This window comes from Electrona antarctica (genome assembly GCF_951216825.1).
Source record: "Electrona antarctica genome assembly, chromosome: 9".
Taxonomy (NCBI): Eukaryota; Metazoa; Chordata; class Actinopteri; order Myctophiformes; family Myctophidae; genus Electrona; species Electrona antarctica.
Genome location: NC_136790.1, coordinates 18438266 through 18462978, shown reverse-complemented (window position 1 = coordinate 18462978; position 24713 = coordinate 18438266). Strand labels below are relative to the sequence as shown.

General features: G+C 42.5%; 1 protein-coding gene across 1 annotated transcript; it reads left to right on the top strand.

The window, feature by feature from the left end:
• Positions 1 to 1767: 1767 nt before the first annotated feature.
• On the top strand, positions 1768 to 24713 carry LOC306929863 (aquaporin-7-like; the record flags this gene model as incomplete). Its single annotated transcript, XM_079510596.1, has 6 exons — positions 1768 to 1896; positions 17222 to 17348; positions 17834 to 17971; positions 22718 to 22836; positions 23444 to 23661; positions 24211 to 24713. The coding sequence occupies 6 exons, from the start codon at positions 1768 to 1770 to the stop codon at positions 24380 to 24382; spliced, it is 903 nt and encodes a 300-aa protein (XP_079366722.1). The 3' UTR covers positions 24383 to 24713.

Genomic DNA, 24713 nt, shown 5'->3' with positions numbered 1-24713 from the left:
AAATATGACGTAAATTAAACATCAAAACATTAAACGCCATTGACGTAGACGAGCAAATCAGCTAACCAATCACAGGCAACTGATTGGCCGGTATGAGATGATGCATGATGATGTACGATGATAAGAGCGCCCCTCACTTCACACGGGTGTGATTTTTTTTTTATCTGAATAATGTTCAGCAAATGACATGAAATGTACAGCACAACATCTACAGCCCTCATCAGGGCTTCAGGCAGCCCTGATGAGATTGAGTGGAGAAAGAAAAGCTGCAAATCAATCAACATCAACAAAAACTGGTTGACGTAACTTAACTTTTTTTTAAAGACATCGAACGGATACAATGTCAGTATTTGTTTGTCGAATTTAAAGGAGCTATCAAGGTTTTGGGGTTGAGAGTGCCAAAAGTATGGGAAGTGATGGAGGTGCCATCATGACCAAAGATGATGATTTCAGGTTTGGCTGTCATTTAAATGTAAAAAAGTTTGGCCATTATTATGGAAATAATATATGTCCATCCGGGTGAATGTATATCTTAGAAGTTTATTCAGAAGAACAGCAACAAGCAAACAACATCTACTAGTCTAGCAGGCTTAGCCTGTATCACTCCAACTTTCTCTCTCAGTACATCTCTCTCTCGTCGTCTCCATCCCACTCCCCTCCCCTCAGCTTCTCCGTAGGTCCTCTCTTATACCTCAGAAGCAGGTCCACAGATAAACATATAAACAACAATACAATACAGACGCCCTGACTGTCTTGGCCGTCGCCCCCCTCCTGAGACAGGAACTACCCAGTGATACCTATTCAGGCCCAACAGGGTCTCATAACAAACAATAGGTGTGACATGGTCTTTTACATACAACTTGATCAAAGGGTTGATTGGATTAAGGCAGACTTTCAGGCCAAGGTATCGTTGCTCACAGACACGACCAGACAGACTAGCATGGAACAATATACTATATAGATTTGAGTTCATATTTCCCACAACATTCCAGAAGAAGTTTAAGAAGTAGTGGAAAATTGCAGCTTGTATAGATCAGCTATATTCACTAGTTTGTGTCCTGGACTCACGGGGGAGATCAAATTTCTCTTTTGGGTCTTGACTGAGCTGTTTGGAAGTGAACCACTGGTCTACCGTCTAGCCAACAGGAACAAAACCTCTGAGGCAATGACTCAGACGCATCCTTGACCTGGTTGTCACTTGTCACCATGCCATAAACTGTAGAGTAGTGCCAAGCAAGCCATAATACCTTTCCTACAGGAAGCAGTCATGACCTTGTGGCTGTTAAACTAAGCATTAGTAGCCTATTAAAAATAGAATTCTAACACGCCACTGCATTCACAATTTCACAAACCAACATGTCCTAAAACATTTTGTGACCAAAGGCTTTCTTACAAAACGTGTAGGATTTGTTTTTTCTAATAACAAGGCAGTATGCCTTCTGTTAGCTGTTCACCCTGTTAGCTGAGTCCGAGACATTGAACTATTGGACGCCCTGTGTGTGTGACTTTGTCACAGGGAGGAGGGGGCTGAGGCCTTAACCTTTGAACACACTTCATGGGGTACTCACTACAGATATAAAGAGAGAGAGAGAGGGTCAGAGAGGGAGACAGAGAGAGGAGAGAGATATAAAGAGAGAGAGAGAGGGTCAGAGAGGGAGACAGAGAGAGGAGAGAGAGGAAGGAAGGAAGGAAGCTTGCAAGCAGAGGGGATCAGCAAAAAGTGATGCGTTTTTGTGGAATAAATTAGGGTGGAAAGAAGAGGAAAGAATGAACGAGCGGCCAGCAGCACTTCCGGGCCCTCAGAAGAAGGGCCGCAAAACTGTATTGCAGGCTTGGATCAAGAATGAGGTTTTTCGAGTGGGACTCGCCGAGACCCTGTGCACATATGTCATGATGGTAAGAGAGTTTATTTCACCTGCAGAGAGAGTGAACTAATGGAACCACATGTACCATTTATGGGTTGTGGTTTGATTTGTTCACTCTCTCTGGCTCAGGACTTTACTGTGAAGAATTTACTACGCAGGCTGGCTGTGTACAGTGTACAAGCTTGTAGAATGATGGGCTATTTTTGTTCTATTTATACTTAGCCAACCATGGTCCAGTTTACTATCTAAGTCTAGAGGGCTTTTACAAGTGGTTAATGTTGTAAGTTTGGTGACATACAGAGTTATCTACGGCTTTTCCTGAATCACACACACATGGTATAGTCTTTGAACACCATGTGCTTGCTGTTGATTAGGAATGTCAAAATCCATGACCAGCCTGGTGATAACCATGCATGGCCCTCCCCTGTCCGGGAAAACACTGGCTTAATTGTCTCAACAGCATGGCATTGCCACATGTTGAGGTCACGTGTTAGCCACCTGTCATATCAAAGCCTAAACTTAGGCCCCGTTTAGACTGAGACGATCCGCAGTCAAACCACATACCTTTTGTCTCGTTTTGCCCTTTCATCTATACTGCCGACCAAAACGGTGAATGAATCCGTTACTTTTTGAAACCAGGTCCCAGAGTGGATAAATATGAAACCGCAACTTTTGCGCCACTGTGTGGACGTCCGAATCCGCATATTTCCTGCACCGATGACGCAAGAGCCCACACGTGTTCTAAGACGCATGCGCCACCCCCGAACAACAACAACCCCTGCACCGATGACGCAAGAGCCCACACGTGTTCTAAGACGCATGCGCCACCCCCGAACAACAACAACCCCTGCACCGATGACGCAAGAGCCCACACGTGTTATAAGACGCACGCGCCATCCCGAACAACAACAACAACACTATCAAAGATGGCGGAACCCATCCCCGTTGCGTTTGTTCTGCAAAATATAGTTAGTGCAATAGGGCTTTTGCAGCAAAATGTACAGCTTCTAAACTACCACCGCCAGCAGCAAGTGGAGATGGAGAACAACGTCCACAACATGTTGTTAAATCCACCGCGGAGAAGAACAAGAAGGGAAACCAGGCGAGAGTTTTGGGTGAGACCGGGCAGAACCAGCCAATGGTGGGACAACCTTGTCAACGGGATTGCGGTGGCTCAAGAATGGAATGAGAACTTTCGAATGTCCAGAGCCTCTGTCGTCGCCCTGTCCGAAGAACTCCGGCCATATATAGAAGGGGAAACGACAAGGATGAGGGCACCGATTGATCCTCTTAAAAAAGTGGCTATACTACTGTACTATCTGAGCGATGAGGGAAGGCTACGGAAGACGGCTAACGCTTTCGGCGTGTCGCGATCCTCTGTGTCGGTCATTATAAGGCATGTAAGCAGAGCGATTGCCATCCATCTCGGTCCAAAATATATCAAGCTGCCTTTTACGGAGACCGAGGCAGAACATCTGGTCGAGGGCTTCCATCGTGCTCATGGCATGCCACAGTGTTTTGGGGCAGTGGACGGCACCCACATTGAAATAAAGCAGCCTGTTTCCAACTCGATGGACTTCATCAACAGGAAAGGGAGATTTTCCCTTAATGTACAGGCCACCTGTGATTACAAGTATAGGTTCATCGATGTGGTAATAAAGTGGCCAGGGAGTGTGCATGATGCACGGATCTTTGCTAATTCACAGCTCAATAAGGACTTGAAGACTGTCAAGATCCCTGCTTTGAGAAAACAGCTTTTGGTCGATGAGGATCCTATACCCATCTTCCTTCTTGGTGACCCTGCCTACCCACTGCTGCCTTACCTGATGAAGGAATATTCAAACGGTGGGTCCACACCTCAGGAACAGTACTTTGGGCTATGTTTGTGTAGAGCACGTATGGTCATTGAGTGTTCCTTTGGTCGCCTCAAGGCCAGATTTGCCGCACTTAAAAGGGCCATGGACATAAACATGAATGACCTGCCTTATGTCATTTACACCTGCTTTGTCCTCAACAACTTTTGTGAGGACAGAAAGGAGTCTGTAGATGAGAGCACTGTGTTGGCAACGATGGATGGTGACAGGGCCTCACAGCCTCTCACACAGTGCAATCGATATGTCACTGACTGCAATGAGGCAGAGGGAAAGAGGGTGAGGAGAGTGCTCACACAGTACCTTGACCCATAAGGACTGCCTGAAAGACAGGCTGATGTTATTGTTTTTTGTTTAAAAAAAAAAAGGGTAATAGTGTTTTCACTGTTTTTTTTCTCCTTAGCTGTCATGAATGAAGATGAAGCAGGGGGCCCCACTATGTACTGTATAAAATTGTTTATTTGTTTACCTACAGTGGAGTCCCATTCCTTTTTGCCTCAGTCTCAAAAGGACATTTATCAGAACCCAGAGGTACCTCTGATAGACACACCCACAGACCCACCCCCAGATTCTCAGCCACACCCACAGGTTTATTTTAATATGTGGAGTGGCCATTCAACCACCAGGTGGCTTCAAGCCATGATGAGCAGAGCTGCACTGAGTATAGCTTGCAATATGCAGTGGAGTGGTGGAAAAAGTATCACATTTTGTACTTGAGTAAAAGTATCAATACTGCAATATAGAAATACATTGAAATACATACTGTTACAAGTAACAGTCCGGTATTCAACATTTACTTGAGTAAAAGTACAAAATTATTGGTATCAAAGTGTACTTAAGAATGTCCCATTTCAAGTTTTCAAATGTATACAAATCTTTTGAAAATAGCAAATCTACAAGCTCATAATCTAGCACATCACGACGTATTGTGAGCTTGTAGATCGGCTATTTTCAAATAGTCTACTATACTGAGGAAGTGGTTAATGCATGTTTTTTTATAATAATCAAAATCACCAAAGTAACTAGTAACTAAAGTTTGCAAATAAATGTAGTGGCGTACAAATACAATATTTGCCTCTGAGATGTAGTGGTTTACCAAACCCATATAAGAGAGAATGTGCAAATGTGAATAAATGTTAATAAAATGTTCAATCAGACTGTGTGTGTATGTGTGTATTGTGTGGCATCTATTATCGTTTAATCTGAATTGTCTTGATGATTATTGATGAAATGTTTGCAATTAAACCCTTTTTGTATTTTAAAGTTTGCAAAGTAGAAGAAGCACAGTGCCACGCGCTGCGCCAAACTTATTACAATAAAGAAAAGCAAATATGCCTCTAACGCAGTGGCGGCCGGTCCATAGGGGGCGCTGGTGCGCCACACCACCATGCACAACCCCTGAATAAAACGTGAATAAGAATGACTGAGAAAAGTGAGAAACGAAATCTGCAGCCTGTAATTTATTTAAAATTATATTATATAATATAAGGAACCACTAACTAAAGGCAGTGATTAAAAGTTGTATTATGCTGCCACGTTGTATTATGCTGCCATGAAATGTCACATGTTGGTGCGCGTTCATAGCCCTTGACTCTCAGCAAAATGTGTGCGATCAATGTCTAACGCCATTGCGTGCTAAATTAATTTATCATTGACTGTGTTTTTACTGGTTACATTTCTCAATGTGTTTTTACTGGTTAAATAAAGGTTAAATAAATAATTAGGCTACCACCAAGCAGCAGGCGCTGCGCTAAAATTATTACAGCTGCAATCGAATTATTGTTCAAGGTTCATTTTTGACGGGGTTCATTTCGGAGAAACGCAGGAGGATAAAATAAAACAGTAATTATAAGAGCTCATAATAATATTAATAGACCATGAAACCATGAATGTACTATGAAGCAGATTTATTTGTCCAACAAAAAAGAACAGTACAGCAAAAAAGAAACAAAGTTAACGTTTCATGCGTGTCAAAGACAATAATCATATCCTCAGTTCAGTAGGCTACAGCACATTGATTGAAATAAAAAGCACACAAAAAAGGAAACAATGCATGCTTGTCAAAGAACATAGGCTATTCACTGTCTGTTATTCCAATCTCTTCTTTTACGCAGATTGTCATTAATCTCAGTAACAATGGCTTGTCTGTCTACTGCAGCTATTTCGTCGTTGGGATAGTACCTTTCCTTACAAGAGTTCAAAATGTACTCTTTCAGATTGTGCGGTAGTTTGGATTTTGTCCCGTTACCATTCCAGTTAACCCTTTTCACCCAGGACTGATACAAGTGTAGAGGAGTCACGTAACTAAACAATATGGAAGCATAACGTCCCGGACGGTTACAGCCTTGCAGCCCTACTAAGCGACTGATTTCGGCTTGTTGGTGGTGAGAGATTTCACACAACCGTATATCTGCCAGTTGTTTTGGTAACACATCTTCAGCCTGTCTCTGCTCTCTGTCACGATCAACCTGTCTCTCTTTCTCGTCTACGGCTCTCTCTCTTTCCTCGACTGCGGCCTCTCTCTGCACTGCCTGTCTGTGTCTGTCATCCAGCACTTTCTCTCTGTCACTGAGCCTTTTTTCCATTTCCAACTCAAGACACTTAATTCTCCAATAGGCAGTGGTATGCGTGGCCTCAGTTTGTGAAGGTGCTGAAGCAATATCAGTCTCTCGCTGCCGTAACACCTCCTCTCTCTCGTTCAAGTCTGTCTCCCGCTGTGCGCTGTGTTGGCCTGCGTCTACAATGCATTGCCTCGTTAGAGCCAAGTCTGCTTGTAAATCTGACACCTCCATGTGATCAAGTTGAAGCTTTGAGATCTCGGCATGGTGACTGTCCTTTAACGCCTGCATAGCGTCACTGTGCTTGGCAATGACTTCTTGTTGCAGTATGCGTGCAGATTCGTAGATTCCGCGAACTGTATCAGAGTCATCCGCCTCTGGAACCTCGGTGTTCAGCACAAAAGCCGCTTTCTTTTTCACCAAGCGTATTTTCGACTTCTTCGCTACTGGTGTGGTCTGCAGGCTGCTAGTGGACGCTCCATCATTAACTGCAGTTGTCGCTTTTCTCTTCACCAAACGTGTTTTGGCACCCACAGGCTGTCTGCTCGCCGCTGTTCGCTTTGGTCTCACACTCACAGTAGACATCGCGCTAGCATAGAAGTTAACAGAGTCCATTATTCTATCCTGACGAGTCACGACTGAGTGGGTGCTGAGTGGGGTGCTCCCGTTTTAAAGTCATGGTCAGCTAATGTGGGCGTGTGCTGTCACGCCTCTGAAATTGTGACATGTTTATAAATGTTTAAGAGACAACATACAGCTGTCTGTCATCATTAGGCTACTTACAGTATAGTACAAAATGCCTCTTGCTTTACAAACACGTGAGAATATAAGATTGTGGCATGAACAGAATTTGACCCTGCATAGAATAAAGGAGAATCTGACAGCATTAGGCGTGAACTTGACTGACAGAACTATTCGCCACTATTACCATGAAAGGCCTGCAAAAATAAAAATTGTCAAGGTAAGCAACTGTACAGTGTAGAATAACCTCCTTCAATGGTTTTCTTCCATTTCATGTAGGCTATGTCTTAATTGGACAACAATGTGATAATACATCTACCGTATTTTACTTTTCAGTCAGGTGATAGAACTTATAGATGGACTACTACGCCAGAATGATGAACTTTCTACCCCGAAGATCCAAGCCCTACTTTTGCGGGACCATAATATCAGTCTGGGTCGGAACTCCGTTCGGAAAGCGATAGATGAGCTCACATGGTCTTTTGGACGTGCAAGGTAAACCCAGTAGAAAATGTTCAATGTTCGGTACAAATCCAATCTACAGTATGTAATTTCACCTATACTGTGTTATTCAACGCAATTAGTAATTCTGTTCTGTATATTGTCCTGTCCCCACAGAACGGTTCCTTTGACCAGGGACAAAAACAAGCATCTTCGACTTCTTCAGGCGCAAGAATGGCTGAAGACTGGCGAGTTATTTCATGATGTCATATTTACAGGTCAGTGAGATAACGATTATTATTATTATTATTATTATTATTATTATTATTATTATTATTATTATTATTAATATGTTGTCTCAATGACTTGTCTTGTATTACAGACGAAAGCACGATTGCTTTGGAAAAAAATGCACGCTACTGTTATCGCAGGAAAGACCATGACTCCATCAAGCAAGTAGTAAAACATCCAGTAAAGTTGCATGTATGGGGAGCCATCAGCAGACAGGGCGCAGGGCCGATTGTTGTATTTGATGGTATGTAATTTAAATCTATATTATTATTATTATTATTATTATTATTATTATTATTATTATTATTATTATTATTATTATTATTATTATTATTATTATTGCTTGACCAGTGCCCTGATGAATGTAATTAATTATGCACTTCCAGGAATTATGGACAGAATTTTCTTTGAACAAGCAATCATCAGGGACGCGGTCGTTCCATATCTCAACCAGAAGTGGATACTGCCAACACATCGATTTTTCCAAGGTAAGCAAATACTATTATAGAAGTTTTTATTGAAATTTCGTTCTTTGAGTGTTTGGAATGTTTAAAATTGCATCAATGCTTACAGTATATACTCTTATTTCTAATTTCCAGATAATGATCCCAAGCACACCGCTGCAAAGGCCTACATCGCACAGCAAGGCGTCAATTGGGTCAAAACACCAGCCGAGTGAGTAATGAATGATTATAATGGTTATATATGTATACCTCTTTTTATTTATTTTACTTCTTACTTACTACTGGCTATTGCTAAACTGTACGTGTTGCTTTGTTTTCAGGTCCCCTGATATGAACCCTATCGAGAACGTCTGGCATCAAATGAAACATTTCATACGTTGTGAAGCCAAGCCAGACTCGAGGGAAGAACTAAGGCTGGCCATTCTCCAGTTTTGGCACACAAAGCTGCCCCGTGCTCAGTGTGACACATACATCAGTCACCTTTTTAATGTTTTGCCCGAGGTCATTAAACGCAACGGAAAGCCGACTGGCATGTGAATGTCCCCCCTACTGTACTTATGTCCATCTTTTGAATTTAGTTGTATATGTAATTCTTCATGTCATGCCTAAATGAAAACGTTTTTGGTGCTATGCTTTTGTTTTGGACTGAGTGTTTTACTGTACTCTGTTGCTGTTATTACATTTATGTTCAATAAACTATTCAATCAATCAATCAAACTTCATGAACTTGCTGTTGTGGGCTGCCCAGAGTACAGTTCAAATAATTGAAAATTACGTTTAAGAAACTTTAATAATTGTGTTGCTTCAATGCTTCTTTGCACCGCGCGTCTCTGTCTCCACAAGCCCACAACGCGTCGCTGATGCTACATGTGTAGGCTTGTAGATCAGCTCTGTTCCCTGCGCTTCTATTAAAAGGGTAGACAATAAATAAATACAGAAATTGAATTGAGAGAGAGAGAGAGAGAGAGATGGGGTTTGGCGATCAATAAACTTCATAAACCACATCATCCGTGGGCCGCATGCGGCCCAGTGAGAGGTCCAATGCGGCCCTCGAGATGATTTTCAAAAAGGAAACAACGCTGCTACTCCCCCTCCCCCACCCGCCCCGCTAATGGCCCTGCTGTAGACTGCTTTGTCTCTCTCTGTTGTGGATTGCTCTCCTCACACTCTGATACAGCAGGACATGCTTAGTGATGTCCTCTGAAAATGCATGCATTCATTCACATTTGCACATGCATTCACATTCTTTCTCTGTAATGGGTTTGCTTAACTACCGTAATTTAGCATATGGGCCTTTATTTGGACGTTTGACTTTGCATGTGGACAGTCTGAGTACCAGCAATCTACAGACACACTTTTTGACATCAAATACACACACAAAGCATGCAGAGCCATTCAGTTCCATGACATTAAAGTGCTTCCCCTCCCTCTGTCGTTTACCTGTGTGTATTAAGACAATAGCAAGCCCCATGCATTAATGTGTCCTGTGCCTGGCCCCTGGCCATAGTGCTAAAAGCAGAATAACCAGATCCATCTCCTCACTCAAATGGATGTATTTGTAGACAAAGGTCTTAACTACCAATCTTGAGAAGGTTTTTCGCATAACATTTTTCTAAAATGGGACTTTCATTTAGTATGTATATTTATTTATGTGATTGTGACAGTATTAGACACTTTTTTGGCAGTTTGAAAAAAGCCAAGCCAAACTCGAGGGAAGAACTAAGGCTGGCCATTCTCCAGTTTTGGCACACAAAGCTGCCCCGTGCTCAGTGTGACACATACATCAGTCACCTTTTTAATGTTTTGCCCGAGGTCATTAAACGCAACGGAAAGCCGACTGGCATGTGAATGTCCCCCCTACTGTACTTATGTCCATCTTTTGAATTTAGTTGTATATGTAATTCTTCATGTCATGCCTAAATGAAAACGTTTTTGGTGCTATGCTTTTGTTTTGGACTGAGTGTTTTACTGTACTCTGTTGCTGTTATTACATTTATGTTCAATAAACTATTCAATCAATCAATCAAACTTCATGAACTTGCTGTTGTGGGCTGCCCAGAGTACAGTACAGTACATTTCAAGCACAAACAAGCATCAATACAAATAATTGAAAATTACGTTTAAGAAACTTTAATAATTGTGTTGCTTCAATGCTTCTTTGCACCGCGCGTCTCTGTCTCCACAAGCCCACAACGCGTCGCTGATGCTACATGTGTAGGCTTGTAGATCAGCTCTGTTCCCTGCGCTTCTATTAAAAGGGTAGACAATAAATAAATACAGAAATTGAATTGAGAGAGAGAGAGAGAGAGAGATGGGGTTTGGCGATCAATAAACTTCATAAACCACATCATCCGTGGGCCGCATGCGGCCCAGTGAGAGGTCCAATGCGGCCCTCGAGATGATTTTCAAAAAGGAAACAACGCTGCTACTCCCCCTCCCCCACCCGCCCCGCTAATGGCCCTGCTGTAGACTGCTTTGTCTCTCTCTGTTGTGGATTGCTCTCCTCACACTCTGATACAGCAGGACATGCTTAGTGATGTCCTCTGAAAATGCATGCATTCATTCACATTTGCACATGCATTCACATTCTTTCTCTGTAATGGGTTTGCTTAACTACCGTAATTTAGCATATGGGCCTTTATTTGGACGTTTGACTTTGCATGTGGACAGTCTGAGTACCAGCAATCTACAGACACACTTTTTGACATCAAATACACACACAAAGCATGCAGAGCCATTCAGTTCCATGACATTAAAGTGCTTCCCCTCCCTCTGTCGTTTACCTGTGTGTATTAAGACAATAGCAAGCCCCATGCATTAATGTGTCCTGTGCCTGGCCCCTGGCCATAGTGCTAAAAGCAGAATAACCAGTTCCATCTCCTTCCAGAGAGAGAGAGAGAGAGAATTTCCCACATTATTTTTTTAAAGTAGCCTGTAGTGCTGGTTTGCAATAGTTTGCCAAAGTTTTAAAATCAGTGTTTTATACTATACAATTGTATACGTACAGAACAAAGAATGTTTGTTTTTGCCATCTTTGTTGAAGAGTCTGAGAAATTATGTTTTAGTTTATTGTATGCCAGTGTTCATTTTTAGTTGGCTAACACTAGATAGTTTAAGCAGCCTGAGACTGATCAGAAATAAATTTGCTACTAAAAGTAACACTAAGACTAAGTTGCTAAAATACTTTGTCTTACTATAATTACTAGGTTCCCCCTGCCGTTTACCTGTGCCAAGCAAGTGTGTGTGTGTGTGTGTGTGTGTGTGGGGGGGGGGGGGGGGTGCAGGCCTAATGTCTAACACCTAATAGGTGTCTGAGCACTAGGCCTGGCCATGCTAAAGGCAGTATAACCAGTTTCCTCAGCCTACAGCCTTCCCAATGGGCTCTATGCAGCCAACACTTCCGCGTTCAGTTTGGGCCGCTTCCGGTCGGCAGAAACTCATTCACTGTGAACGTACGGTCGTGATTTTGTAGGAATAAAGTTCAGTACTTTATACAACACTATTTCATTTGATTATGTGATGGCATAGTTTTTCGTAGTTTGTATTATTTGTGTTGCGACGTTGACATGATGACATGAGTTAGAAACATCTTAAATCTCCTGTTAAAAACGAGAGCTCTTCATGGATTTCTCCGTTGTTGCCATGTCCGCTTGTTATAAGCGACTTGGGGCTTGGCTTCTTTTCATAGACCTGATTGCTTATTTCTCTCACACAATCTGGCGACATCTACCTCTCGTCTCCAGCTGTTATACACAGCAGTGTAACAACCCAGATGAAAAGAAGCCACTCCACAAATGAGCTACTATAATACTTAATATTTATATACTAAGACTATAGGACATCGGCAGCTACTTGAGAATAGCAGATCTACAAGCTCGCAATGCGTCGTTGTGAGCTTGTAGATCAGATATTTTCTAAAATAGTTTTTGTTTTATACAAATAAAATAAAAAAAACCTGGCACAAAACATTCAGATGGGGGTCTGTGTGCACAAATACATGGGGGTCCTTGGCTTTATGACAATGTTTGAGCATAATCACAGGTTTAAACAACATTAGGGAACAAGCCTAAATAAGCATACACTTCAGAAACAAGCCCCAAAAAACGCAACCTGTCCTGTGCCCTGCTGAGGACAGGCTAAATACAGGCATTTTTGGGTACAGAGCCTGCTTTTAACTAATTATAATAATATATAATGAAAATTAATGTCATAAGAATACACAACTGTATTACAGATGTAATGTACTTAACATACAAAAAAAAAGTATGTATCATTTAAAGTTTTCAATCTTTTGAAAACAGCAGATCTACATTTCCACAACTATATATATATATATATATATATATATATATATGAGATACTACGGTAAATTAAAATTAAAAGGTTGAGTATGGGTATATTGTTTCACTCCTTGACAGCAGCAATGACAATCCCTTTTAGCTGGAATGTATAGTTGCTGTCCTACTGCCACCTACTGTCCATTTATTATATTACACAGTGGGTGAAAAAAACACACCCCTTAAGGCTAAACCCCACCCACAGAGGTGTGGCTACCAGAGTTTTTTTTTGGGCTGAATGACATTGATAGGTACCTACACATGTCAGCCCGGCAAAAACGAATGGTACTCCACTGTATATTGCTTGCTTGAGTTTGACCAGATGAAGAGCAATGGCTCGAAATGTCGTAAATAAAAATACCCTTTGGAGCATATGATTGTGCAGGTTCCCTTCTCTTTTCCCATGTCACTTTTTGAACCCAGCACCTCCACGAAGTGATTTGTGTATTTTACTATAGTTCCTATATTATACTGACATGGTTCTGACAATGATACTGACATGAAGCTACTGACTGACTGAAATTTGTATTCAGTCAATAGAATGGGTACAGTTCAAATGAAAGGTACAGGTCAATACCAAACTGCTACGAGGATGAAACCAGAAAAAAAACTATCACTGTATTAGGACAATCATGTCTTGTTTACACATCTTTTCCATTAATGTTTGAGTAATATTAATGCTCTGAAGTATGGCAAGTACACTGAAGAACACATTAGTGAAGTACACAGACATTTCATAGCCGAACAATAAAGTGTAAACGAGAGTACTTTGCCCTCCATTTATTACAACATTTGGATGTGCTATTGTTTTTTTCTCTCCAATTCCTACTTTTTATGTATATAGGATTATGGGTCTAGTACTCCACTCCACATGCTAATGTCCAACCTCTTTATTTATTCATGTTAAAAGGCTTTGTATTCATTTGGTCTATTTTCCAAGGATTTTTATACAATGTTCCCCCTGAAATACATATGCTAGGCTTCAATTGGTTAATGTAGAAAATTACAGTCCATAGACTATCACACAAATATTTGGTGCCCCCCAGTATGTAGGGATGCACGATTTGGCATTCTTTTTAAACATATCTATCAAGACCGATACTAATAAATAAATATTATATATATATATATATATACATATACACACACACATTAAAAAGACATACTAGTAATGACATTACTACTATTTGACATGCTTGTCCCTACAAATTAAGTAGCAAACAACCACACATGCCAGAACTGTATCTGCAGCATATTGCACTTTAATATTTGCTCCAAAATGGACAACAAATCTTTCCCACAAGGAAACAAAAACTTTCATAGAAAAAAATACAGAGGAAATGTGCTTTTTCCTTTGAACAAAATTGTCTGCAACGACTTCCATAGCTTTTTGGTATATAAAATTGTTAAAAAAAAGTGTGCAAAGATGCAGCATATTTGCTGTCCTTATGACATAATAGTAAACAATAAACATCTTAACAGAACAGGAGAAAAAAAATGTAGCAGCCGAAGATGCAGCATATTTGCTGTCCTTATGACATAATAGTAAACAATAAACATCTTAACAGAACAGGAGAAAAAAAATGTAGCAGCCGAAGTTAAAGCGCACTGCTCATGTCCATATGACATATCAAAACATCTGAACAGAATGGGATACAAAATAAAGTAACCTTGACCTCGAACAAGTTAAAGTGAAGCTCAGTGCTCAGTCATCATCAAACAGTGCTTGTCTGTATGAAAATGAGGATGTTTGTTGCTGTGAGGTGTCATGGGTCATTGATGCTGGGTATCGTGCAGAGTGGGGTCCTTCATCAATGAAGGACGGTACAGTGGGGTGTGGGCTTATGGGCATAAATGCTGGTGAGTGCCCCTGGGATGTAGTGGGGTGTGGGCTTGGGGCCGGACTACCCATGTATGCTGGTGAATGCCCATGGGATGTAGTGGAGTGTGGGCTAGACATGTATACTGGTGAATGCCCATGGGATGTAGTGGGGTGTGGGCTAGGCATGTACGCTGGTGAATGCCCATGGGATGTAGTGGGGTGTGGGCAAGGCATCATCATTGGTGGGTGCCCCTGGAATTGGCCATATCCACTGCTGCTACTGTGGGTGTGTGCAATGTGAGGTGGAACAAGTATTTGCCTCATCAGGGAAAAGCCATCCTGGATGGCGCTTGTAATGCTGGAAATGTTCGTGTTGATCTGCTGCATGTTCTCTGCACTGCGTCGGCCTGATTCTTCCATGAGCTCCAACATCTTCTTTTTAATTTGTATGTCTTCCTGGATGGCCTGATCAGCTGGAAGTTTTTTCTTCAGTCTGTCAGTTTTGTGGTTGGTCAGCCTTGCCTTGAATAAACCAGAGCAAAATCATGTTATTCCAAAAAATCAAAACAAGCTAAGAACAAACAAGGTTGTACATTTTGTACTAAAGCAACACACTACACTCACAAGTAACATACACAAAGAAGTTAGATCAAAATCTGGTGCTCTTCCAGGACAGAGCAATTGCCAACAACCTTGCAAACTGACAAGTACTATATCATATAAGTGGCCAGTGACTGCAATTAATTCAATACAATAGCTCTGCCATACATTCTACTTTTACAAAGCTTTAATATTTTCGGTTGATATAGTCAGAAAGATGATAATTATACTTTGTTTATTATTGAGGCATTTGAGGGTGTAGTGGATGGTGATGTGTATTGCGGTGCATCATAGTGGTGTCCTGGTGTTCAGTTTTGTCCAACCATGAACAATGAACATACATAGCAAAAAAAAATGAAATCAGTGGAGGTGCAAATAGTTTAAAAAGTACGGATGGTGCACAAGAAAGAGAAGCGATCCGAGATGGGAACAAAAAAAAATCAGTTTACCGGTACACACAGTATACTGGTCAAAATGTTCCTCTATTTCAAATGACTGTTATTATAACAGTTAAAAGGTCACGGTCACCACATTGTATAGCAAGCATGCTAAGCTTGACATATGAAACATACCTGAAGCAGATCCCTGCGATGGTTTACAGTCGTGGCAGTTGGCTGACTTTCACTGGTGTTGGGCGAATGATCAGAAGGCGGCTCCGGAGTCAGAGATGAATGTGTGGAACTTGATTCCTCCAGGCTACTACCACCATCCTGGCACTGGCTCTCACTAGTCTCCTGGCCCTGGGTCCCACTCGCCAGGCTCGCAGTCTCGATACCGGCGTCGAGGGAACGCGTGGCAGGCGAACCACCCCAGATCTCTGAACACAGCTCAAAATACAAGTACACCACACGTCCTTGGCCACTCTTACGTCCAGTGTCCACCGCCGCCCTGTATTTACTCCGGATGCTTTTTATCTTGGCGATGACCTGGGCTTTTGATACGACGTTAATGTCGTGAGGGAAATCTCTGTCTGTCGGCTGCCTCGGATACTGCGCCACAAATTCATCCATTATATCGCCATATTTGGATTGGCAGGATTCCCAGTCAACATTCTCTGCAAGACGACCAGTCTTGTAGTTAAGGGTGATCCGAAGCAGAAGTTCTGCCTCGTCATCGGTCCACACAAATGTCTCTTTTCCCTTTCTAGTACTGGCTCCTCTGTTCGAATTGTCCACCATTATGGTTTGTTTACATGCGCTCCTCCAATGCAGAGCCTTAGCTCCAATCTATGGTTTCCGGCAGCTAATATGGCTTTCCGGCAGGCTGTACACTGTCAATGCGCATGCTCAATGTCTTCTTCTCTGTTTTTGGGGATTTTGTGGCAGCTTTGCAGCACCACCTACAGGCCCGGCATATACACTACAGCCTCCTCATTGCGTTTTGGTCGTTGTAGTGTAGATAGATAGGTTAATTGATTCGATGAAGTGTATACGGTAAACTTTTTGACACCGACTCAGTGAGATCTTTTGAAACGTCTCTGTCTAAATGGGGTCTTAGACCGCTGCATGACACACACACGCGCACATGCGCGCACTGTTCCCATTTTACGGACTGTGTAAATGTGTAACACAACCTTTTCCACCACTGCCCACTGTGCATAGTTACACTTGGAGTCACATGCAGGCACTGGACTTCACCTCCTGCAGTTTTAAGGAGATTTAACTCTCACTCACTTCACATGGGTGTGATCTTTTAAATTCTGTCTTACTTTTCTCTCCTTGCCCCCCCCCCCCCCCCACCCCACCCGTAAACTTTTGATGTGACAGTGACACTAAGGGTCCTTTCAAGCGGGCAGCGATTTAACACGCCTAGTAATTCATTCGATTTTTTTTGAGTGGTGCAAACCACTCCAACAACTGGCTTTGTTAGTACCCGTGTGTGTTTGTGTCCGTGCACAGGTGAGCATGGTTGCTATGGTTAGTGTGTGACGTCACTGACATAGCTGATCAGACTATATAAGACCATGCACCACTCAGTTCACACGGGTGTGATTTCTTCTGTACGTGCGGAGTCGAGGGTTGACAAAGCAAGTGTATTTATGTGGGTGCGGCCCCGTGCAATTGCCGCGCGCTTGTTCGTTTCCTGCACACGTCCGCGGCTGACCAGACCTGGAATCTGTTTAGCTTTTTTTTTTTGTTACGCCCCTGTTACGCCCCTCTTGAGCAGACCTGTCGTTGATCCAGACAACTGGCCTTCTGACACTAATGAATGATTGTGATGTCCTCTTCCAGGTGTTTGGCTTGGGTTCTGTGGCCCAGGTAGTCACAGGCCAGGGAGAGTTTGGCCAGTACATCAGCATCAACCTGGGCTTCGGTCTGGGCGTGGCCATGGGAGTTCACGTCGGAGGGAAGGTCTCAGGTAGGTTAATAGGGATGAAGTGAGCTGACCACAAAGTTAAAAACGCAATTTAGATAGCATGTTATTTAAACAGATAGGCTACCTGGTATCAGACGAGAGGCCGATTCTATACAAAATGCCATCTGAATCAGTTGTCACAATTACATTTTTTTTCAAAATTGTCCAAAACTAAATAGCAGATGTACATACTTGCAGCACGGGACGAAGTTACGCGGTGTGAGCCTGTAGATCTTGATCTTTGAATAGCCAAGGCTAAAATCTAAAATGACACAGATGCTTCCCCGGTTTTAATGGGTTAAATGTACAGATTGTTATTTTGATTGCCTATTGTTCAGAGTAGACCGACGGTAGGTTCTTTACCTGTGATCTTTACCTAAGGAATCTTACAATGACACGGCCAAATGGCGACGGCAGGTTGTAAGTATTTAAAGTTACTGAAGTGTGCGATTCCGACATAAATAACCTTCACTCTTCCGTTGTACCAGGGGCACATATGAATGCGGCAGTGTCGTTTACCATGTGCGTGTTTGGCCGTCTGGCGTGGAGGATGCTGCCGCTGTACGTTGTCACACAGTTTCTGGGCTCATTCCTGGCTGCCGGGACGGTTTACTTGGTTTACTACGGTAAGGACACACACGTCACACACAACGATGGAAACTATATTTGCGTGATTACATCAGAATAAATGATCAGAATCAATCAAATTTTCGTGTCAATTGAATATTTCCATTTATTGCCAAATGATACAAAAGAAAGACTATAAAAGAGGTAGATAACAGAACAGAGATGGATAATTATGAAACATGTGACAAGCCTTATGCCCAAACCACACTAAAGGGTCACAGCAATGCAACTCCTTGCAACTCAATGAGTGTGGTTTACCTTAAAACGGTTTTGTCCCGACACAACGGTGTGGTTTGGGCTTAATTAGTCAAAGCACACTAGCACAGGGTAGTTCTTACTTCAGTTAATGAAAACTGCAGTGTGCCCACAAAACATTGTATGCATATCAGCAGATTAAACACTATACTTAAACTAATTGGCTCCATAATTTTTTCCCTCTTCTCAAACTTTGTCATGTCAAGAACCCCCAAAATTGATCTATTTGGCCGTGGACCTAGAGCTGAAATTATTTTGTGCCAGGGACTGGGCCCATACCAGATCTTTGGTGTCAAAATGTAAAAAAAAAAAGAAAACATACTCAAATGCATTCAATTTAAGGTTTTCAAGGTGTATGGAAAATAGCACATGACACAGAACCTAAACCACACCTCCAGCCGCCATTTCGTCAGTCTTAGTTTTACCGGCGAGATATCCAAGATATCCTCTTCTCCGAAAATCAAATTTATTTCGAATGGCACAGGTATGAGATGTTGTTATTCCTAGCTTGGACAATGTTTTAAACGCTGACTCCCTGGCACCACCAAACTGCAGCACATTGTTCACGTAGTAGGAAAACGCAGACAAGTGGTTCGCTCTCCCTCTGAGAGCGATGGCCACAGCCGCACAGGCAGTGAGCTGAGACCTGTTCCTTGTGATGGTGGAGAAGATGGAGGAGATGAACGGAGCCAGGCGCTTCAGGTCACTGTCCAGGGCGGCGAATGAAAAAGTCTTGAATTGATCCGCGGGAGACCGGCGCAGCACGAAACTCTGCTTGTGGTCACAGAGAACGCGGCACTCTCCATCGACAATCTGTAGGAATCCAGGTTTCAATTCCTCAACGAGATACGAGTGCAGTAAAATCTGCTTGGCTGCCGTCCTCCACTTCCCCTTGGCGAGGTGCTCAATGATTCCAGACACGTCTGTATCACACTGTAGCCTCACTCTTTTGCTGGGGTACTGGATATACACCTATGAGAAGGAAGGTGAAGCAATATGACTGGCACGATTAAAAACATTTAACTTGGCAATAAATTAAGTAATTGCGATTAACAATGTAATAGTTGAAAAAAAAACCCGCCTTATTTAGGCTTCATAATCAAAAGTTGCACGGGTCAGATATGACAAATAACTTAAATATACAGACATTACTGACATATTTAATCATTTTATACTTTCAAAGAAATGTGAAAATGGCGGAAATAACTGATGCTTACAGCTTATATCTGCTATTTTTAGAACATATTTTAAAATGTATAAACATTTTTCAACAAGGAAACGATTATGATGATTATGCAACATAATTGTGATTATCTCAAATAATTGCAATTACTTTGTAAGTAACATTTTTTTAAAAGGTGCTATATAAATAAAGTTTATTATTATTATTATTATTATTATTATTACAAGCTCACAATGCCTCGCATTTGTAAATCAGCTATTTTTTGGGCCAATGTTTTACCAGTTTTATAGTATAGTTTGTTGATTACTTTTTTTGTTTGTCATCTAAGCACTCTCACATGTTGAGAACCAGAGTTACATACCTCTGTATTACTAAGTCTTTTCTTGTACTGGGGGTCTGGATACCTCTTTAATGCAAATGGGTTGATGGGGGGACCTTCAGAGAGGCTGATGATGGGGAGACCTTCAGTGGTTGATGGGAAGACCTTCAGAAGGATTGATGGGGGGAACATCAGAAGGGTTGATGGGGGGACCTTCAGAAGGAATGCCACTGTCCATCCTCATCTCCATCTCGTTTATATCCTCCTCCTCGACAGCAGTGTCGTACTTGGCTTGGCACTGTGCTTGGCTGTTGTGCTCTGCCTGCCACTTTTTCAACGTGGTCCAACATTTCTCCACTCTCAGTAGCGCATTGTAGCACCCGGCCGCGCATATGCGTGGCGACAGACCGGGCCGGTCCACCAGGGACACCCCGACGCTGGAGAACCGTCGCCACAGTGGCTGCGTATTAGTTCCAAACAGAGCACGCATTGTCTGCAACCTTCCCTTGCTGTTTAGTAAACTCACCCCACACAGCCGGCAGGTGTACTGTACGTCAACTACAACTTGTACACTAGTGTAGCTGCCTGTATCTGTCATGCTGTCACACATGTTTGCGGTAAAATGTTTGTTTACATTCTCGAGTCTCGAACTATAGCTGCAGCAGTTTTGTTTATCAACAAGTGAGAAACAAATGCATGATGGAGCGGCGCTGGCTGATGACGTCAATTCCTTAGCAATTGTCACCAGACTTTTCCTATGGAAAAAGTAAAAAGGCTGGTGGTTTGTTTGTCTAGAGCCATTCAACGAAACGGGTCTTTCAGATTTCTCAGACTCCATCCTGATTGGCTAAGATTGGCTTCCAAAGTTCGCAGGAGTGCTCAGTTTCAAACAAAATGCTGCAAATCATGAACACATTGTGTGATTTCCATGAAATTGTGCACGCACATTCCCACTAGGCCGAGGAAGAAATGCCACATGAACATTTTCAACTCAGCCTCATGGTGGCGCTATAACCGGCCGAAAAGTGTTTTTACCTCTAACTGCACGGATCTGTGGATAACTTTGTATGCCAACTCCCTAGAGGCCAAGGAAAAACCTTTTCCTGGAATTTTTCACATCTGCTCTTTATAGCGCCACCAGGAGGACGACATATGTAAAACACATTTTCTAATATTACTCCTTCAGATTGTATCCAAATTTCACGCAAATCGGTACACATGCTCTCCATAGTCATGTCATCAAGACGGGTTTGTTTGATTTATCATAATCCACCCTCATTGGCTACGATTGGCTTCTAAACTTTTCAGGAGTAGCCCGCTTTGTACCCGTTTTGTACAAATCGCCACAACTACTCAACGCAGCGTCCGATTGTGGTGAAACTGTGCATGCGTATTCCCATAGGCTTTGGAAGAAATGCCACTTGACAGTTTTCAAATCAGCCTCATGGTGGCGCTACAACAGGCCAAGCCACGTCACACACACACACACACACACACACGTTTATATTGCTCCTAAACATTTTGCCAAACATCACACTCACACTCCTATCCTCCTGGTGGAGACCTGTGCCCAGAAGCTGGGCACTTTTTCTAGTTTGGGCTTGCTTCATAATGTTCCCAATGTTCCTTCATAAATGTCAAGAACCTCCAATAGCCTATGTATTTAAATTTGGGCACGGAACCCCCATCTGAAAATATTTTGTGCCAGATATTAAGAACAGAATTCTAGAGCTCATACAAGATTTGTGTTGTTTTGTTACAATGTTTCAAAAACAACGTTTTTTTTCTATCTTTTTAGTTTTTAGTTTAATTTAGTTTATATTAAAAGTATAACTAATCATTACATTTAACATTACATCCAACATTTATTTTTTGGTTGATCGAAAAGGCATAGACCGAAGCTCAAAGATGCCATTTAAAAAAACGTATTGCAAATCTACAAGCGCTGTGAGCTTGTAGATTCGCTATTTTGAAAACATTCACATATTATCAAATGGCCGATGTTCATAGCCAGCTAAATACTTCCAATAGAAAATATTAATATTTTCAATAGATCTCCAGCTGTGCTCCTTCAGGGGTCACCACTAGTGAATCATCTGCCTCCATCTCCCCCTGTTCTCTCTCACACCAACTAACTTCATGTCCTCCTTCACACTTCTTTCTCTAGTCTAGGCCTCCTGCCTGGCAGTTCCAAACTCAGAATCCTTCTACCGATATAGGCTATACTCTCTATCCCTCCTCTGTCCTTTGTCCAAAACCAAATAGATAAATAGGCCTATTTAAAATGTTGAATAGCATATAAAATCCCAAACGAATGCTACTAGTAATTGTTAGAGTTGTGTGTAATGTTTATTAGATTCACTGGTTGAACATTTATTCTTGGAGGGGAGGGCATCGAGGCCCCAAAATGGAGGATCGAGGCCCCAAAACCAGTGTACAAGACCAGCGGTACTCAAAGTGGGGTCCAGGGACCCCCAGGGGACCAGGGGTCCTTGAGGGAATTCCAGCATCACAATCATTTTAACCATTTCATTAATTTATATGCTGGCTATTAAAAAATAGCAGACCTTCACTATTTAGTTTCACGGGCAGCGTGGCACGAAGTGACGCAAGCTGACGTGGCACTCTTATCATCATGACGTAAAATAGACACTGACGTAAAATTGTCCATTCATTGTCAATGGGAATTTAATGTTTGTGTAGGACAAAGTTTGTGAACTTACACTGACTAAAAGCTGGATATAGGAGGGGCTAGCACCCCTCAAAAATCTCAAAACATATTTGGAAAAATGTGAATAATTTAGCTTAAAAAACAAACAACCCCACAAATCTTCTCTTCTGGGCGTTGCTGGCCAAAAACCTTCTCAGATGGGGGTCTGCGGCCAAATCAATTTGGGCGTCCTTGACACGAAAATGTTTGAGAACCACTACTGTAACAAAATAATAAACGCTGAAAATGACCTTCTCTCACTTACTATGTGATTACAGATGCCATACATGAGTTCAGCGGAGGGAACCTGACAGTGACCGGTTCCAAAGCCACGGCTGGGATCTTTGCCACCTACCCTGCACCATACCTCACTGTACAGGGTGGTTTAATCGACCAGGTGAGCATGCCTATGCTTACAACTAGCCCAAGCTGGACCCCCTAGCTGAGAGAGAGAGAGAGATGAAGCAGGGACACATTGCTAAAGTTCTATTCTTTGGCCTCCTGTAGTAACTCTGACTCTGAGGATCCCCTAGGGATCCCGGACCCCCTGTTGAAAACCCCTGCATGGCTTACTTTCAAAATTGCGGAAATAGCCGATCTACAAGCTCACAACTCATCGCATCGCAAGGCATTGTGAGCTTGTAGATCATGCTATTTCTGCTATTAATCTGAAAATGTATGAATACTTTTCAACATCCAAGCAATTATGACGATTATGCAAAAAGAAAAGAAAAAAAGAAGCAATTACCTCACATAATTAGGTGATCATAATAACAGTGGCAGACAGCACAAAATGCGTGTGTGTGTGATGTATGATGGTGTGATTATCTCTGTGTTTGACGCATGTGTCTGTGTGTGTGTGTGTCTGTGTGTGTGTATGTGTGTGTGTGTGTGATAGATGATGGTGTGATTATGTCTGTGTTGATGCGTGTGTGTGTGTGTGATGGATGACGGTGTGATTATCTCTGTGTTGACGTGTGTGTGTGTGTGTGTGCCACTGCCAGGTGTTTGGCACGGCCATGCTGCTGGGGTGTCTGATGGCTCTAACGGACCAGAGGAACCAGCCCGCGGCGGCGGGCAGCGAGCCCCTGGCCAAGGGCCTCCTGGTGCTGGTCATTGGCATCTCGCATGGCAGCAACAGCGGCTACGCCATCAACCCCACCAGAGACCTGGCGCCCAGAGTCTTCACCGCCATGGCGGGCTGGGGAACGGACGTCTTCAGGTAATATATATCTCTCTAGCGGGACAGTGCACTTATATACTTGCGTGTCATGGACCCCAGGGTCCCCAAACTGATGTGTTTGGCTGCGGACCCCCATCTGAAAAGGAATGTGCTTGCTTTTTATAAAAGCAATGTTTTACCACTTTTTGCCGTTTTTAACCCTAACCCTCAAGTCTGACTTAAATTGAGTGCCTGTTTCATGCACTCAAAATAGCTGATCTACAAGCTCAGAAAGCACTGTGATGCAGATCTGCCATTTCAGGTGTGCATTGCACAAATCAAGCCTAAATACAGTATATCATGTTTACTGTATAACCATTAAAAAAACAATTCTTGGCCTAAAAATGGTCCTCACAATCTATTTCTGAAATTCTACTATACTTTGTGTGTGTAGTGACCCGGGTAGTGTAGTAATACTGTACAAGCACACGCACGCACGTCACACGCACACTTAAATACAATACAAAAATAAAATAAAAAGTTTGAGCAACGTTTGCTTTTGTGAGATACTCAATCTATTTTCTCTTTTCTCTCCACACTCACACACAGGGCTGGAAACGCATGGTGGTGGGTGCCTGTAGTAGCCCCCCTTGTGGGAGGGGTCATGGGGGCAGGGGCCTACAAGTTCTACGTGGAGTTGCTCTATCCCTCGCTTTGTGACCAAGGGCAGGATGAGGAGGAGGAGGAGCTTACGGACAAGTCGCAGCCTCTGGAAAAGTAGAAGAGCATCTGTATTGATGTGTGTGTATGAGGCCCTAGCAGTGAGATGTGTGTGTGTGTGTGTGTGTGTGTGTGTGTGTGTGTGTGTGTGTGTGTGTGTGTGTGTGTGTGTGTGTGTGTGTGTGTGTGTGTGTGTGTGTGTGTGTGTGTGTGTGTGTGTGTGTGTGTGTGTGCGTGACTGCGTTTGTCTCATTCAAGGACATTACTTTCTTCACGTACACAAACATTTCCTAGCATGGCCATGTTGTAAATATAAAATAAGAAAAATGCACACAAAGTTAGATGCCTGAAGAAGGTCTTTGACCGAAACGTTGCCTATAAATAAAGTTCGT